General features: G+C 35.2%; 3 protein-coding genes across 4 annotated transcripts; 2 read left to right on the plus strand and 1 right to left on the minus strand.

Moving 5' to 3' along the window:
- The first annotated feature begins 756 nt into the window (after positions 1-756).
- On the plus strand, positions 757-6,248 carry LOC118028162 (secretory carrier-associated membrane protein 1). 2 transcript variants are annotated; one of them, XM_035031701.2, is made up of 14 exons: positions 757-993; positions 1,356-1,421; positions 2,128-2,229; positions 2,318-2,380; positions 2,475-2,508; positions 2,604-2,726; positions 3,081-3,143; positions 3,220-3,313; positions 4,403-4,448; positions 4,529-4,596; positions 4,853-4,901; positions 5,158-5,223; positions 5,324-5,447; positions 5,696-6,248. In XM_035031701.2, exons 1-13 carry the CDS (start codon positions 940-942, stop codon positions 5,408-5,410), a joined length of 915 nt encoding a protein of 304 aa, XP_034887592.1. In that variant the 5' UTR covers positions 757-939; the 3' UTR covers positions 5,411-5,447; positions 5,696-6,248. The 2 variants fall into 2 exon arrangements, with proteins under 2 accessions (XP_034887592.1, XP_034887591.1); XM_035031700.2 differs by lacking the exon at positions 5,696-6,248 and having other exon boundaries at positions 5,324-5,692.
- Positions 6,249-7,740: 1,492 nt separating this feature from the next.
- LOC118028141 (pentatricopeptide repeat-containing protein At1g73710) lies at positions 7,741-11,124 on the plus strand. The gene has a single exon (XM_035031677.2). The coding sequence runs from the start codon at positions 7,838-7,840 to the stop codon at positions 10,895-10,897; it is 3,060 nt and encodes a 1,019-aa protein (XP_034887568.1). The 5' UTR covers positions 7,741-7,837; the 3' UTR covers positions 10,898-11,124.
- Positions 11,125-11,738: 614 nt separating this feature from the next.
- LOC118028143 (pentatricopeptide repeat-containing protein At1g03540-like) lies at positions 11,739-14,231 on the minus strand. Its single transcript, XM_035031678.2, is given in 2 exon segments — positions 11,739-12,843; positions 12,846-14,231. Coding segments are annotated over 2 exon segments (1,875 nt in total). The 5' UTR covers positions 14,179-14,231; the 3' UTR covers positions 11,739-12,301.
- Between the last annotated feature and the right edge of the window lie 1,107 nt (positions 14,232-15,338).

Below are 15,338 nucleotides of genomic sequence, written 5' to 3' on the forward strand. Positions count from 1 at the left end.
TTAAAAATAATTTGAATAACAAGTACAAAATATGAAATTTTGAAGAAAGTAAAAAAAATAATCTAGCAAAAGTTAGAATCCTTAAAAAAGGTGACGTAGGAATTTAAGGATAGGAGAGGGTTTTTTCTGCAAGAGAACTCAAGATCTGTTAATCTCTTAGGATATATTTTTTTTTTAATTATAAGAGAAAAATACATGCACCAAGTAATATTCAATATTTTTATCTTACAGAAATATAATCTTATTAACTTTTCTTTATCACATTATTTAGGTTCTAAAAAAAAATTACATTGCAAATACATAATTCATCTTAAATTCGTTATTTTTTTCTTAAAAAATATAATAACTTGTCTTAATAATTGCTTTTTTTTTCAAGGCATGAAATAACCTTTTCTGTAGTACCAAGGCCATTTTTTCACAATATAAACTAAAAATATTTGCTTAATTTAATTATCAATTAATCCTTGAATAATCTGTCTAACACTTTTTTTTTATTTAATGATAATAATATTTTCAAGTTAATTTACATGTTAATTAAGACTAATCCTTTATATTCATATATATATATATATATATATATATTTTAAAAGTTATCTATATATTTGTTCAAAATTTGACTAATACCTGTCCTAGTCTTAATTATAAAAAAACAATTCGAAAATAATAATAAAAATTGAAGGGAAAAAAAAAAAACCAAATCCAGAGTCAAACCGAGTTGACACCGAGTCAAGCGCACATATATAAGCTCAGCACCCTCTCCCTCCCTCCCTCTCTCTCCACGTTAATATCCATTTTTTTGTCTCGTTGTCACCGCTTTAAAACTCTTAATTCCTCCGTTTCTCTCCATAAAATCCAATCCCTAGTCAATTAATCCTCTTGCATTTCTCTCATTTTTCTGGATCTAGATTTTGTTAAGATCTGGTGATTTTTCACTAGAAAATGAGTCGGTACGATTCGAATCCTTTCGATGAAGAAGAGGTCAATCCTTTCGCGGTATGTGGAAGTTATACGTTTCGTATTTATTAGATCTGTGTATGATTTGCGTATGTACATTGTTTGCGTATTTCGTTTCTGATTTTTAGATTCTTTTGTGACGTTGATTGTGTTGTTTGGTTGCTGAGAAAACGCGGAGGATCTTTGAGAGAGAAATTTTACATGTTTGGATCTTATTTAGACTAGAAAGTTTTTGTTTATGGTTTTTTTTCTTAATAAATACTTGCTTAATCAAGTAGAGTTTGATTATTAGCACTTAGCATAGCAATATTAATTATATAGATTACTATTAATTTTGAGTTTAGATGAAGAAATGAAGCTTATATTTTCTCTTTGTTTGTTTATTTGTTTGGTGATGGAAGGATCAAGGAGGAAAGGGGAAAGGATCAGGGCAATCAAATTATGGCGGAGGCGCGTTTTATATGCCTGTAAGTTTTTGTTTTCTCCTAATTTTTCAGCTTTACAGAATGTGGTCTTTGTTTTGTGTAAGAAGAAGAAACTTATTTCTTTGATTTAGGAGTTTGTAATTGGTTCACATAAACCTTGTCCTTTATATGAGTTTGGTGCTACCTTGAAGGTTTGATAGAGAAGTCAAGTCCAATGTAGGTGTAATTTGACCGTAAATTATAATTTTCAATTGGTCAAAGGATAGTTTATAGCGTTGTTGAAGTAAAAAAAGTTTTCCCTTTTTTGAAATTTGTGAATTTTTTGAGTATTTTGTTTGTAAATTGGATTTGAGTTTAAGTTCGTTATTGCCCCTCAAACATGAATCTAAGTTAGGGACCTGGAATTTAATCACAATGATTTGCTCAATAGGAATGGAATCTGAGAGTGAAGTTAAAACCTATAAGTGACATGCAAGCACAAGGTGAACAGGATCACAAGCTAATGTGCTTAATGTTTCTCTTAAAGCAATTTTTGTTTGCCAATTTCTTGTGTAGCCACTGTGCTTTATGGATCTTCTACTTATTGCTGAGTGCCAGTCCTATGGTGGGTTTTAGTTGTTCTTGCATGTATATGGATTTAGTGAGCTGGTGGTGTGATTCTGTTTTGGTGTCAATTTTTCTGTATTGGTGCTGTTGCTAACTTATTCTCTTGTGTTTTTCTTTTGTTGTATTCTTGTGAAATTTATAGAATCCTGGAACTGTCCCTCCTGCAACTTCAAGGCTTTCACCCCTTCCTCATGAACCCTATGATCGTGGTGCAACCATAGATATTCCTCTTGATTCTGGAAAAGTACTATAATGATTCAAGATTTTTGGTCACACGGTTACATTATCTGAATGTTGCTTTCAAATTTTTGTTTTCGTTCTTCTATCTCTAGGATATAAAAGCCAAGGAGAAGGAACTCCAAGCTAAAGAGGCTGAATTGAAGAGGAGGGAACAGGTGAGTGTTCTGATATAGTAGCTTATGCTCATATATTTATGTGTGTGTCTGTTTATAAAAGTAATTTGAAATTGATTTTCCTTTTGTTTTCCAGGAGCTAAAACGGAAGGAAGATGCGATAGCACGGGGTATGTTATCATATTGATTTTCTTTTTTTGTAGTCAACGAGGCTGTGCATAATTATATTTAATATAAGATAATGTTCTCTGTTTTGTTTTGACAGCTGGAATTGTAATAGAGGATAAGAACTGGCCACCATTTTTTCCAATTATCCATCATGACATTGGAAATGAAATACCAATCCACCTGCAGAAGATGCAGTATGTTGCATTTACAACATTGTTGGGTATGTTTTGTATTCTACTTCTTGGAAATTCTTTTCGATGGCCGCTTATCATTTCCTATTGTTTGGTTCCGATTTTCCCATTGTCCATGATAGTCAATTTTGCTAGGCTGGTCCTCAAGGTTCAGTCCTGTCAGCAAGGAGAATCCGGAGACAAGATTGTCAAACTGGACAATGTATCTTAAACTGACAGCATATCATTTTTTAATGGATTTAGGTCATTCCTGTGATCGATCATGTAGCTTAAATGGTCATAAAATAGTTTTGTTTAGTTGGGTAAATGGTGGACCAGTTTGAGAAATGTTTCCAGACAAACAAGTAACAGCTGTAGAGTAACCTGGTTTTATGAAATTGCAGGTTTATTTGTCTGTCTTTCTTGGAATATTATAGCTGTTACCACAGCCTGGATCAAAGGAGAAGGTTGGTGCAAATCCACTGAACATATTTGATTATATGGCAATCTCACCAGTTTGTCTAAAATCGTTTTCTTTTCTAGGTCCAACAATATGGTTTCTTGCCATCATCTACTTCATAGCAGGGGTCCCTGGAGGCTATGTTATGTGGTATCGCCCCCTTTATCGTGCAATGAGGTATTATTCTTTGTCATTCATGGCTGAATCTCAATTTCTTTTTCATGACATGAAAGGTGGTGCCTGTGAAATTTCTCCTTTGACTATTCTGTACTTGCATAGCAGTGTTTCCTATTCACGCCCTTTGTTTCTAAAGCTTTTCAGGATCCCATAAATATCTAAATATGATTATATGAGCTTGATTCATCTGTTTGCATCATTCACAGATGACCTTATGGATGGTTTGAAGACTTGATTTTTCATATTTAATAATAATGTGGTCAATCTAGACATGGTTGGTGAATTTTTATATGCCAACATGTGATTTGAATCGGATATTTGTTGATCTGAAGTATCATCTTATAAAAGAATATATACTTCCTGCAATTGTGGAAAGAATCTGACTTACTCTGGTGAGGACCTGAACTTGCAAGGAGGTCCAAACAAAAAGAGGGTGGGAAGGAGGTTGATGGAGCTGAAAATGCAGTAACAAAAATACTAAATTTTTTTTTTGCAATGTTCTGCATTGGAGAGGTCATGTTTAGTTATTTTTTATTAGGTTGCCTGCTAGCATGGAGAGAATTATCCTTAATATTCTGGAAAGCTTAATGAAATCACTAAAGAAACTGTAACTCAGAAAATTCATTAGAGAAATGAGATCAATTAGTGTTTGCATAAAAACTCAGATATTTTCCTATCCTTGGTTTTTTTGAGTCTTTGCTTCCATTCTGTATATCATTTGATTGGCATAAATAGTTCTGCTAACTGATAAAAAAGATTGCTATATGTTTTGAACTTTGTCCGTGGTATATGATGGATGAATGGGTTCAGAAGAGAGCGATCCTTTTTTTCTGGATTATGTTCCATTAAAATACTGGTTATTCTTGAGAATTATAACTTAGCAATAATAGCCTAATGAAAAATATGGGGATGGGTTTTGAAGTACTTCAATTATGCTTTCAAGTAATAAGAAGAATGTAATGGTATTATGCTTTCAAGTAATAAGAAGAATGTAATGGTTTAGTTATACTCTCTCTTGTTCATTTTTTTCCATCACATGCATTATGTTATCATAACTTTTATTCAACTCTGTGCCAACTCCTTTTGCAGGACAGATAGTGCTCTGAAGTTTGGATGGTTTTTCTTTGCTTACCTGGTAATCTCATTTATGTATTCCTTTCCTTCTTGAAGATCCTCTAGAAAATCCCTTATTTGTTGTTTTTGTTTTCCATGCAGTTTCACATTGGCTTTTGCATCTTTGCTGCTGTTGCTCCCCCAGTTGTTTTCAAGGGGAAATCTCTTGCGTAAGTTTTTCTTTTAGATGTTCCATTGAAGATAGTTATTTTGCTAGAAAATTAAATATGACGTGGCTTTGTTTGGAAAGTGAAACAACTATTCTGGGAAAACAAGGATTGTCCCACTCATCTGAAATTCATATTATTATGTTTTGTTGGAGTCTTTTTCTAAAATGTTTGAGATTGATAGGGTTGAAAATATATTGATTGTATTTACCTTTAATTTCTCTACTCTGCTAATGTTTGCGTGATCTTTTGTGGACAGAGGTATTTTGCCTGCTATTGATCTTATGGGTAACCACGCCTTAGTTGGGGTAAGCTTTCTACTTTTTAGTTAACAGTTCGATCCTTGATTATATTAGTGGATCTCCACTGCTATTATGGAAGTACTTTCATGCTCATATGATACGTTACAGTTCATTTTAGAGTGAGTTTCGATGAAGTATGGCTTTGTAAAATTATCTGAGTTGACTTGACAATAATGGGAGAAATGCATCTGTATATTTGATTGTGTACAGTTTTGATGCAGATGTCCAAGCAAGTCTGACTCTAGTACAATTTTGTTTGCAGATATTCTACTTCATTGGATTTGGATTCTTCTGCGTTGAATCCCTCCTCAGTATCTGGGTCATTCAGGTTGAATAAATCCTTGGACACCTTGTGCACGCATCCCTGCTTACTGTTTCATTAGGGTTTTGCTAAAGGTTCTTTGTTTGTTTGTTGTCCTGAATTGCAGCAAGTCTACATGTATTTCCGAGGCAGTGGGAAAGCAGCAGAGATGAAGCGGGAGGCGGCAACAAGGACCATGATGGCTGCCCTATGACATTGCTCCCACTGGACAAAGATGCTCTTCTTGGATGGTACCGAAAGACCTACTTCCTTACTAAACGCATCTTGCTTCATTGTTAACCTTGTCGATGTGTTCATCTTTATACACAATTCTCAAACCAAAGAACTTGTCAGATTAGAAAAATAGGATTCATTTTTAGAGCTTTGTGTTCAGCTGAGGCATCAGCTTCCTGAGACTGAGATTGATACTTTGCTTCTCACTTTGTATTTCTATAGAATGATTGTGTCATTGTATGTTAATTCATTTTTACACTTATAGTGCTTGTAAAGAGAGGCGGTTGCCGAGACTACAGCAGATGGCTTTAGGCTTGAATGGTTCCCTCAAACAAGAAGTGCCTGATCCATGAGATGATGATATGTGTTGTAGCGCTGGTCTGGTAAACCTCAGCTTGTTGATTCATGTTAATTTTGGCCTGTTTTGTTCTTGTCCTACCTTGGACATAACGTCGCAGCTCCACAATGAGTCAAGTCTTACAATTTGCTGGTGTTGATGGATTTCTTCTGTGAATGCTTCTGATAATTTTCGCAGCTCCACAATGCTCCATTTCCCGTCAGATGACTTCAGTCGTTACATCACTAGCACATGGGACGGCATGGACTGTGAAGAAAAAAGAAAACACATCTTCAAGTTGCGGTCAAGTAAAAATTTGGTTGCAGAATGGCATTTATCATGATAATGTTTTAATAATATAGTAGTCTCTGATTCTAGGGTTTCCTGGAAGTTAAAACCCCCCCAAAAGTTCTCTTAAAAACCTTTTCCTATTGATTCTTACAACCAGTCAACAAAAAAAAAAAAAAAAAAAAAAAAACAACCATTCAAAAGAATTTTACCTGTTCGAAGGAGAAAGAAGCCAGACTCGGCCCTTATTAACATTAACACTATAAACTAAAAAATTTAGCTAGTTGTAAACACTTCAGTACACTGTTCATAGCTAATATTTTCCTTTCATTTCTTTCGCATGCCTGGTTTGCCATAGAGTATTTGAACATTAAACTAAAGATCTATTTAACAAAATACACTTCAAACTTATTATAAAAAAAATAAAAAGACAAGGATGAAAATTTACACGAATAAAAAATAGATCCGTTTTTTTCAACACATGGAAAAATTAAATTTCATTCCTGAAGTTTTGAATTATGCATGTTTGGTCTCTCCTTTTTATTTTTTATTTATTTTTGTTTCCATTCAAAACTTAATTTTTGTCGCATTTCATTTGTTGAATGTTAATGAAAGAGAAAAATATATTGGAAAATAACAAAAAAAAAAGAAAGTGACTGACTGATCATAAAATAATCAAACTTGGTGTTAATAGGTTTGTTTTGGATAAGAGAATTCAATGAAGGTGATGTCGCTTTTAAACATATTAAAAATATAAATTAGGCCCGTTAATTTTTTTTTGATTCCGTCCAATTTTGAGATTCTAATTATACAATGTTTAGGCTTTAAAATGTGTTTATTCAGGTTTTTACGATGATTTAAATAAAAATAAGTTGAAAATAAATTTTAAGGGTTTCAATAATCGGACAATGATTTTTTGATCATCTCCAAAAACGGAAATGAATAACAAGTTATCTGTCAAGTTACACAATTTATCATCCATTAAAGTTAAAATATAAACAATAGAGTGGATATGCATTATATATTTTTTTAAAAAAAATAAAAAATTAAGGGAGCACTTGCCGGACCAACAACTTCTAATATTATTTTTTTAAAAAAATTAATTTTTAATTAATATCCTTTCTTTTTTTAAAAAAATTATCTTGTATATTTTTTTAAAATATAATTTATAATTTATATTTTTTTAATTTCATAATACTTTAAATAAGTTATTTTAATTTATCTTTAAACTTTTTTTTATCTTAAATTTTAGACAAATAAGTTGTATATGAATGATTTATTTATAAGAATGAAAATCATATGTCCTTAACATGTAGATTTGACCTTGAAGAAAAATAAAAGAAATGTGTAAAATAAAAATAATAGTCTAAATAAAATATTTTTAAGTGTATCTATATTTTATATATATATAAAGAAAATCAACTTTCCACTTAGATCTTTACCCAGCCTTAACAACTTTTATTTGATTTATTATTTTTTACATCATTCAATCTATTTAATTAAATAAAACGTTATTTTTAACTAAAAAAATTATAATATCAAAAAATATATTTATAATATTGTAATTTGTTTTCATTAAAAATTAACTTGAAATAGTGTTTTAGAAACACAATTGAAAATACTGACTAGCCTTCAGATTCATCGCTATTCCCCTTCTGTCGTTTGCTTCCAGCCTGGGCCCACTTTCTACGGCCAAATATAAAGAACACTGTACTGTGTACAACCATTTCATTTCCTCATCAATTTTCTTGAACCCCAAAAACCCCAACTCAAGAAAAAAATATGCTTCACAGTGGCAGTTACAGTTACAGCCAGAGTCACAATCATACTTCAAGAGAATTAGGGCATCAAAATCTCCTCCAACTGAACATTTACTCTCCAAGTAAGCTCCTTTCTCTTCATTCTCCTAGGGTTTTTATAGGGTTTAATAACAACCATCTTAAAAATCATAATTTTTCAAGAAGAAAGCACTGCCCTTTACCCAACAATGCTTTACTTGGTGATAAAAGAGTTTTATATTCACAAACCCAGAAACACAGTAGTAAAGAAAGTAAGGTTTTTTTAGGGTTTAAGCTTCAGTGTCACTCGAAGACTCTAACTTTACCGACAAAGGGTTTTACAGTAAATGGTAAAAAGAAGAAGTATGGTGGTGTTTTGCCATCAATTTTAAGGTCTTTAGAGTCTAATACTGATGTTGAGAAAACCCTTCATTCCTTTTGTGAGAATTTGAGTCCTAAAGAACAAACTGTGGTTCTTAAAGAACAGAGGAATTGGGAGAGAGTTGTTAGGGTTTTCGAGTTTTTTAAGTCGCAGAAGGATTATGTTCCGAATGTGATTCATTATAATATCGTTCTTCGAGTTTTGGGTAGAGCTAAGAGATGGGATGAATTGCGGCTTTGTTGGATGGATATGGCGAAAAATGGGGTTTTGCCGACGAATAATACTTATGGAATGCTTGTTGATGTGTATGCGAAAGCGGGTCTTGTTGAAGCTCTTTTGTGGATTAAACACATGAGACTTAGAGGGTTATTTCCAGATGAGGTTACAATGAATACTGTTGTCAAGGTTTTGAAGGATGTGGGGGAGTTTGACAAGGCAGAGAGGTTCTATAAGGATTGGTGTGCTGGAAGGGTTGAGTTGGATGGTCTTGAATTGGATTCTATGCTTGATTCTGAAAATGGGTCTCGATCTGAACCAGTTAGTTTTAAGCATTTTTTGTTGACTGAGCTTTTCAAAACAGGAGGGAGAGTAAAGATTGGGGGTTCATCAGATGAAGAAACATTGGTTAGGAAGCCAAGTCTAACATCCACATATAATACGTTGATTGATTTGTATGGGAAGGCAGGACGTCTCAAGGATGCTGCTGAAGTCTTTTCAGAAATGTTGAAATCTGGGGTGGCAATGGATACTATCACTTTCAATACCATGATCTTTACTTGTGGAAGTCATGGACTTTTGTCAGAAGCAGAGTCTTTGCTTGATAAGATGGAAGAAAGACGGATATCTCCTGATACGAGAACTTATAATATATTTTTATCTCTATATGCTGATGCAGGAAATATTAATGCAGCCCTCGAGTGTTATTGGAATATTAGAAATGTGGGTCTTGTTCCTGATATTGTATCTCATCGAACTATACTTCATGTATTATGTGAAAGGAATATGGTAAGAGAAGTGGAGGCTGTTATTGAAGAAATGAAGAAGTCTTCTCAGAAAATTGATGTGCATTCTGTGCCTGGTATCGTTAAAATGTATATTAATGAAGGTTTGCATGATAGAGCAAATAACCTTTTAGACAAGTGCCAGTTTGATGTTGGATTCTCATCAAAGATTCGTGCAGCAATTATTGATGCTTATGCTGAAAGGGGGCTTTGGGCCGAAGCAGAGGCTGTCTTTTATGGAAAAAGGGATTTGTTGGGACCGGAGAAGGCTGTTTTGGAATATAATGTCATGGTCAAAGCTTATGGTAAGGCAAAGCTTTATGATAAAGCCTTTTCTCTCTTTAAGGGCATGAGAAATCATGGGACTTGGCCTGATGATGTCACATATAACTCTCTCATCCAAATGTTCTCTGGTGGTGATTTAATGGATCAAGCTAGGGACCTCTTAGATGAAATGCAAGGAGCAGGGTTTAAACCGCAATGTCTAACCTTCTCTGCTGTCATTGCATGCTATGCCCGTCTGGGCCAGCTTTCTGATGCAGTTGATGTTTACCAAGAAATGGTAAAGGCAGGAGTAAAACCTAATGAAGTTGTTTATGGGTCTTTAATCAATGGATTTGCGGAAGTTGGGAATGTTGAAGAAGCTCTGAAGTATTTTCGCATGATGGAAGAAAATGGGATTCCTGCAAATCAGATAGTGCTGACTTCCCTGATCAAGGTTTATAGTAAGCTGGGATGCTTTGATGGAGCAAAACATTTGTATAAGAAGATGAAGGATTTGGAGGGCGGTCCTGATATTATTGCATCAAATAGTATGATCAGTCTTTATGCAGACCTTGGAATGGTATCTGAAGCTGAATTGGTTTTCAAAAATTTGAGAGAAAACGGTCAGGCTGATGGGGTTTCCTTTGCGACCATGATGTATCTGTATAAGAGCATGGGCATGCTTGATGAAGCCATTGATATTGCAGATGAGATGAAGCAGTCAGGTTTACTGAGGGACTGTGTGTCATATAATAAGGTAATGGCATGCTATGCCACCAATGGTCAGCTGCGTGAGTGTGCTGAATTGTTGCATGAGATGATTGGCCAGAAACTGTTGCCTGATGGTGGAACCTTTAAAATTTTATTCACTGTTTTGAAGAAAGGAGGCTTTCCATCTGAAGGTATAACACAGCTAGAATCAGCTTATCTGGAAGGAAAACCTTATGCTAGACAAGCTGTCATCACCTCCATTTTCTCTGTAGTGGGTCTGCATGCTTTAGCGCTCGAGTCGTGTGAGTCTTTCACAAAAGCAGAAGTAGCTCTTGATTCCTTTGCCTACAATGTTGCAATATATGCTTATGGGTCATCAGGGGAGATTGATAAAGCTTTGAAAACATTCATGAAAATGCAGGATGAAGGCCTTGAACCAGACCTTGTTACTTCTATTAATCTGGTTCATTGTTATGGGAAAGCTGGTATGGTTGAAGGTGTGAAGAGGATTTATAGCCAATTAAAGTATGGAGAGATGAAGCCCAATGATTCTCTAGTCAAGGCTGTCGTGGATGCTTATAAAAATGCTAACAGGCATGATCTTGCCGAATTGGTTAACCAAGACATAAGATTTGGTTTTGATTCTCAACAATATTCTGATTCTGAAATTGAAGCCGAGTCTGATGAAAGTTCTCTGGGCTTTTAGAATCCAGTAATTTTGTATTTTTACCAGTTATGCACACTGTACAGAGGCAAAGTTCATTTGATCATCGAAGAATTGTATGTATGGATAGTACAATAGTCAAAGGATAGTCCTGTCTTGATGTAGAGACTGGTTTTGCTGTAAGATTATGTAGACTGTAAACCAGGGCTGCTCCCGTCTTAATATTTGATGTCAATACCAAATTTTGCATGTTCTCTTCTTTTTACACAGTTGCGGTGTGTGGTTCTTTCATGCACATTGATTCCTCAGAGTTGATACGTCGTATTGCATTTGTAGCTGTATGACATGTTATAACTCTCTGAACCTAAAATGGTTATTTTCGTTGATAAACAGAAATGATGTCCTACATTTGCCCAGGCTCTTTGTGGTGTTTCTAGTTACTTTGATCTCGTGAGCCAGTGCATTTCTTACAGTTAATTGGGCTCATGAAGAATCCAATTAACTAATCTCTAGAGCCTCAAAGCTGAAATGAAGTAGGGTTAAGGTACATACACTTACATTCCCCATGCACAGGTTTCTGTGCTCCTTTTATTTCCTCAGAAAATATAAGAATTGAGTTTTCAATGACAAGTTATTTGAATACTACAATGGTTTTTGAATAATCATCACCTGGTCACTGGATGCCAGCTTATGAACATTCGGCAAAGCTTCTGAAACAACATTCAGCAAGCAAAGTTTCATCAATAGAGTTCATGAACAACTAACTACGGATGAAAGGAAAAAAGTTTCAGTCCTTTTGCAATTTAACATCTTCTCTATACATTTCAAAGCATTTTGTAGTTTTAAATCAGATTATAAAATTAATTTAAGGTTGAAAGATCTATTCAATTAAGTGCAAAGACCGCACACCTTTTTTATTCAATTGTATTTCTGGGAGATTAAAAAAAAATGAAGAAATTTACAGGACTTAGTTGTCATAATGGCTCCCAGGAATTAAACATGGAAAATAACTTGGTGTCATTTGTTTAATTCCTGATGTTGAATGTATTACAAAGAAGGGCATGACAGCAGAGGAAGTTTTCGTTTAGGTTGAGAAGTTCCCATGAACAAAATTTTGGTGTCTTCTCATCTCATTGCAGGAGATCCTGTGCTGACAACTTTCCGAGTACTCATTTTAACCAAGCAATTGACGGGAAATCTTCTAGCATGCCAAATGACTGGAAGCGTTCCAATTCGGTGGTCAAGGACAGCTATTGCAGAAAAATCGGTGTCCGTAGTCTGCATCTGGTTTCATCGCTCTTGACTTTTGGACCTGCATGTCTTCTGTGATTCTGGATATCTTGAGAACTTCAAGCTTTTCTTCAGCCTTCAAAATTGCTAAGACGATATACATAGAAGATTCTTTGCACCTGAGACTGTTATCTAGATATTAACAAATACTACTGTTTAAGTCTCGATCCAACTTGTGCCTGGCATTTTGCCAACACCTCTCTTCGTCATTAAATTCCGAATTTTAACAGCATCATCCCATCGGCCAACTGCTCTGTAGACATTAGCTAAATATACATAGCTCAGGTGGTGGTCAGGTTTCAATTCCACTGCTTTCTTTGCAATGCGCTCTGCAGTAGCAGAGTGTGGACTGGCTGCACAAGCACCAAGAAGAACTGTCCAAAGAGATGGCTCATCTCTGCAATTTGCGTTCTCTATCAAATTTTCTGCTTCTTCTAGCAAACCAGCACGCCCTAGAAGATCAATCATGCAATTGTAATGCTCAATTCCTGGTTTAATTTCATATACCTCAGACATTGCGGCAAAATATTTCTTCCCTTGGTCAACCAAACCAACATGACTACAAGCAAAAAGAACCCCAACAAAACTAATATAATCAGGCCTAATCCCCTCTTCAATCATCTCATCAAATAATTGAAAAACTTCTCCACCTCTTCCATTCTGGGCAAAGCCGTAAATCATCGAGTTCCAAGTTATCAATTTCTAACTGACATCCGCACAAAAATTCTGTATGCAAAATCAATACAACCACATTTTGCATAAAGATCAACTAAAGCTGATTCTGTGACCACATCTCGCCAACAACACCTTTTCACATACTGGCAGTGAACCTCTTTCCCTTGTCTTACAGCTGCCAAACCTGCACAAGCACGAAGAATAGTTCCAAAACTATAGGTATCAACCTTTTTCCCTTCTCTGAAAATCCTAATAACAGATTCAAAGTCACCATTTTGACAATATCCCCCTAACAATGCAGTCCAGGAAACCAAATTCTTTACACTCATTCTATCAAAAACACATTGAGATTGGTTAACCAACCTACATTTCCCATACATATCAACAAGGCTGCTCTCAACAAAAACATTTCCACTCAATCCTGATGCAATCACCTTAGCATGCACTTCTTTACCTTGCTTCAACCTCCCTAAATTACCACAAGCAGTCAAAACCGTCCCAAACGTAAACCCATCAGGCGACAACCCATGTTTCCTACACATCGAATAAAAGAATCCCAAAGCTTTGTCATACGCATCGTTCCTCGTAAAAGCTGAAATGATCGAGGTCCAACAAACAGCATCTGGCTGAGGCAATTCAACAAACACCAGGCTCGCATCATCCACCGCAGAATTCCTTCCATACATATCAATCAAAGCAGTAGAAATAACATCATTCAAATCAAAACCACGAACCATAACAACCCCATGAAAGCATTTACCAAGCCTTAAGTCCCCAAGTCCCGAACACGCCTTTATCACAGCAGATAAAGTGAACCCATTTGGCTCAATACCAAGACCCAACATTTCCAAAAACAATTCAAGAGACTTCTTTGGTTTTTCTACCTTAACATAACCAGTTATCATTGAAGTCCAAGAAATCAAATCTTTATAAAACAAGCCATCAAAAACCCTTCTTGCCTCAAAAAGATTAGGACCCAGCTTGAAATAAAGTGCAAGCAAGCTATTTCCCACAAACCTATCAGTATCAAGACCAGATTTTATAACATGAGCATGGAATTGGATACCGTGAGTAAAGGAGACAGCTTTAGTACAAGTTTGCAAGAGAGAAGCATAAAAGAAAGGTTTGTTGGAGAGTCTTGTCCAGTCTATGGAGTTTAGGACGTGAATTGCTTCAAAAAGCGAACCGGATTTGCAGTACTGGATGATTTTGTATGCTTTGGATTGTGGGTTTTCGAAAGTTTTGAGATTTAGAGAAGCAAGCGTGCTGTAATGGCGTTGGCTAGAGAGAAGAAGCTTCATAACTGATTTTTGAAAACATTTCTGGCGGTTCGGAGATGTGTTGGTTAAGTACCACATGACATGGGCTCTGAGGTGGAAGGATTGATGCTACTGTATGGCTCGTTTGATAAATAGATTTTTGTTTTTTCAAATATGTTTTCGGATTTCAATATAAGAAAATGCTGCAAGGGAGATTACTCATATGAATAAATCAGTTCTAAATGATTTATTCTAAATGATTTAGTTTATGTTTGAGATTATAATATACGTTGTTTCTTAAAATATTTTTAGTTTGAAAAAACATATTAAAATTATATTATATTTTATTTTTAATACTAGGACGTCAACAACTCTCATGGTTTAACTTCTCATGATGTGCCCTGCGGTCTGAACCCAGGTAGCCAAGGAGTGATTACACACACTTGTTGTGTAGGGTTCGTAGCTGTTTACAGAATGCATGCAGATAGATTTTTTGAGTTCTAGTTGTTTCAGCTGTCTCTCCAATCTCCGACGCTCTACTTTTCACATTTCCTTCAATTTCTATCAAGATTTGTGATCTGAAAAGTGTCCCTTCCTCTGCTCGCCGGAAACAGGTGAATTTCACCACAAAAATGGAAGTGAAGGTGTGTTACAAAATCCAGGTTTAGTGCCCCCATCAAACATAAATATTGAAAGAATTTCTCTCCTCTCCCATCCTCTGGAAATCCCACAAACCATTGAGTTCCATTGTATCAGATTTCTAACCAGAACCTGTATGAACACTGTGTCACATACCTGCAGTGACCCTTTCTTCCTGGTGTCGTATAGCCTGCACGGGCATGAACAGAAGCGCCAAGACGATAAACATGATAATAGACCTTACTTACACATTTCTTCAATTTATTGATATCCATTTTGACAAAATCCTCCCAGCAACTGAGACCAGATTATAAATGAATATTCTGCTATCGATCAACAATAGTAGTCTGTCCTCTAATATGCGTCCATCTAGGGAATTTTGATGGGCATCAAAGCAAAGAAGTCAAGAATGAACTCTAAAAACCAGTCCTAATATAACAAGAAAATCAAAATACTAAGTAGTTAAGTTCGATATATCAAAAGAAAGAGTGCTAGACGTTTTGTTCTTTAGAAACTCTGCTTCAAGGCATCGAAAACAACAGTAGCTTGTTGACAGAGGATGTTGAAGACAAATAATCATCTGCTTCATTTATTTCCCATGCATTAATGACAAAGGCCCA

The sequence above is a fragment of the Populus alba genome, chromosome 13 (assembly GCF_005239225.2).
Source record: "Populus alba chromosome 13, ASM523922v2, whole genome shotgun sequence".
In the NCBI taxonomy this organism is placed as follows: Eukaryota; Viridiplantae; Streptophyta; class Magnoliopsida; order Malpighiales; family Salicaceae; genus Populus; species Populus alba.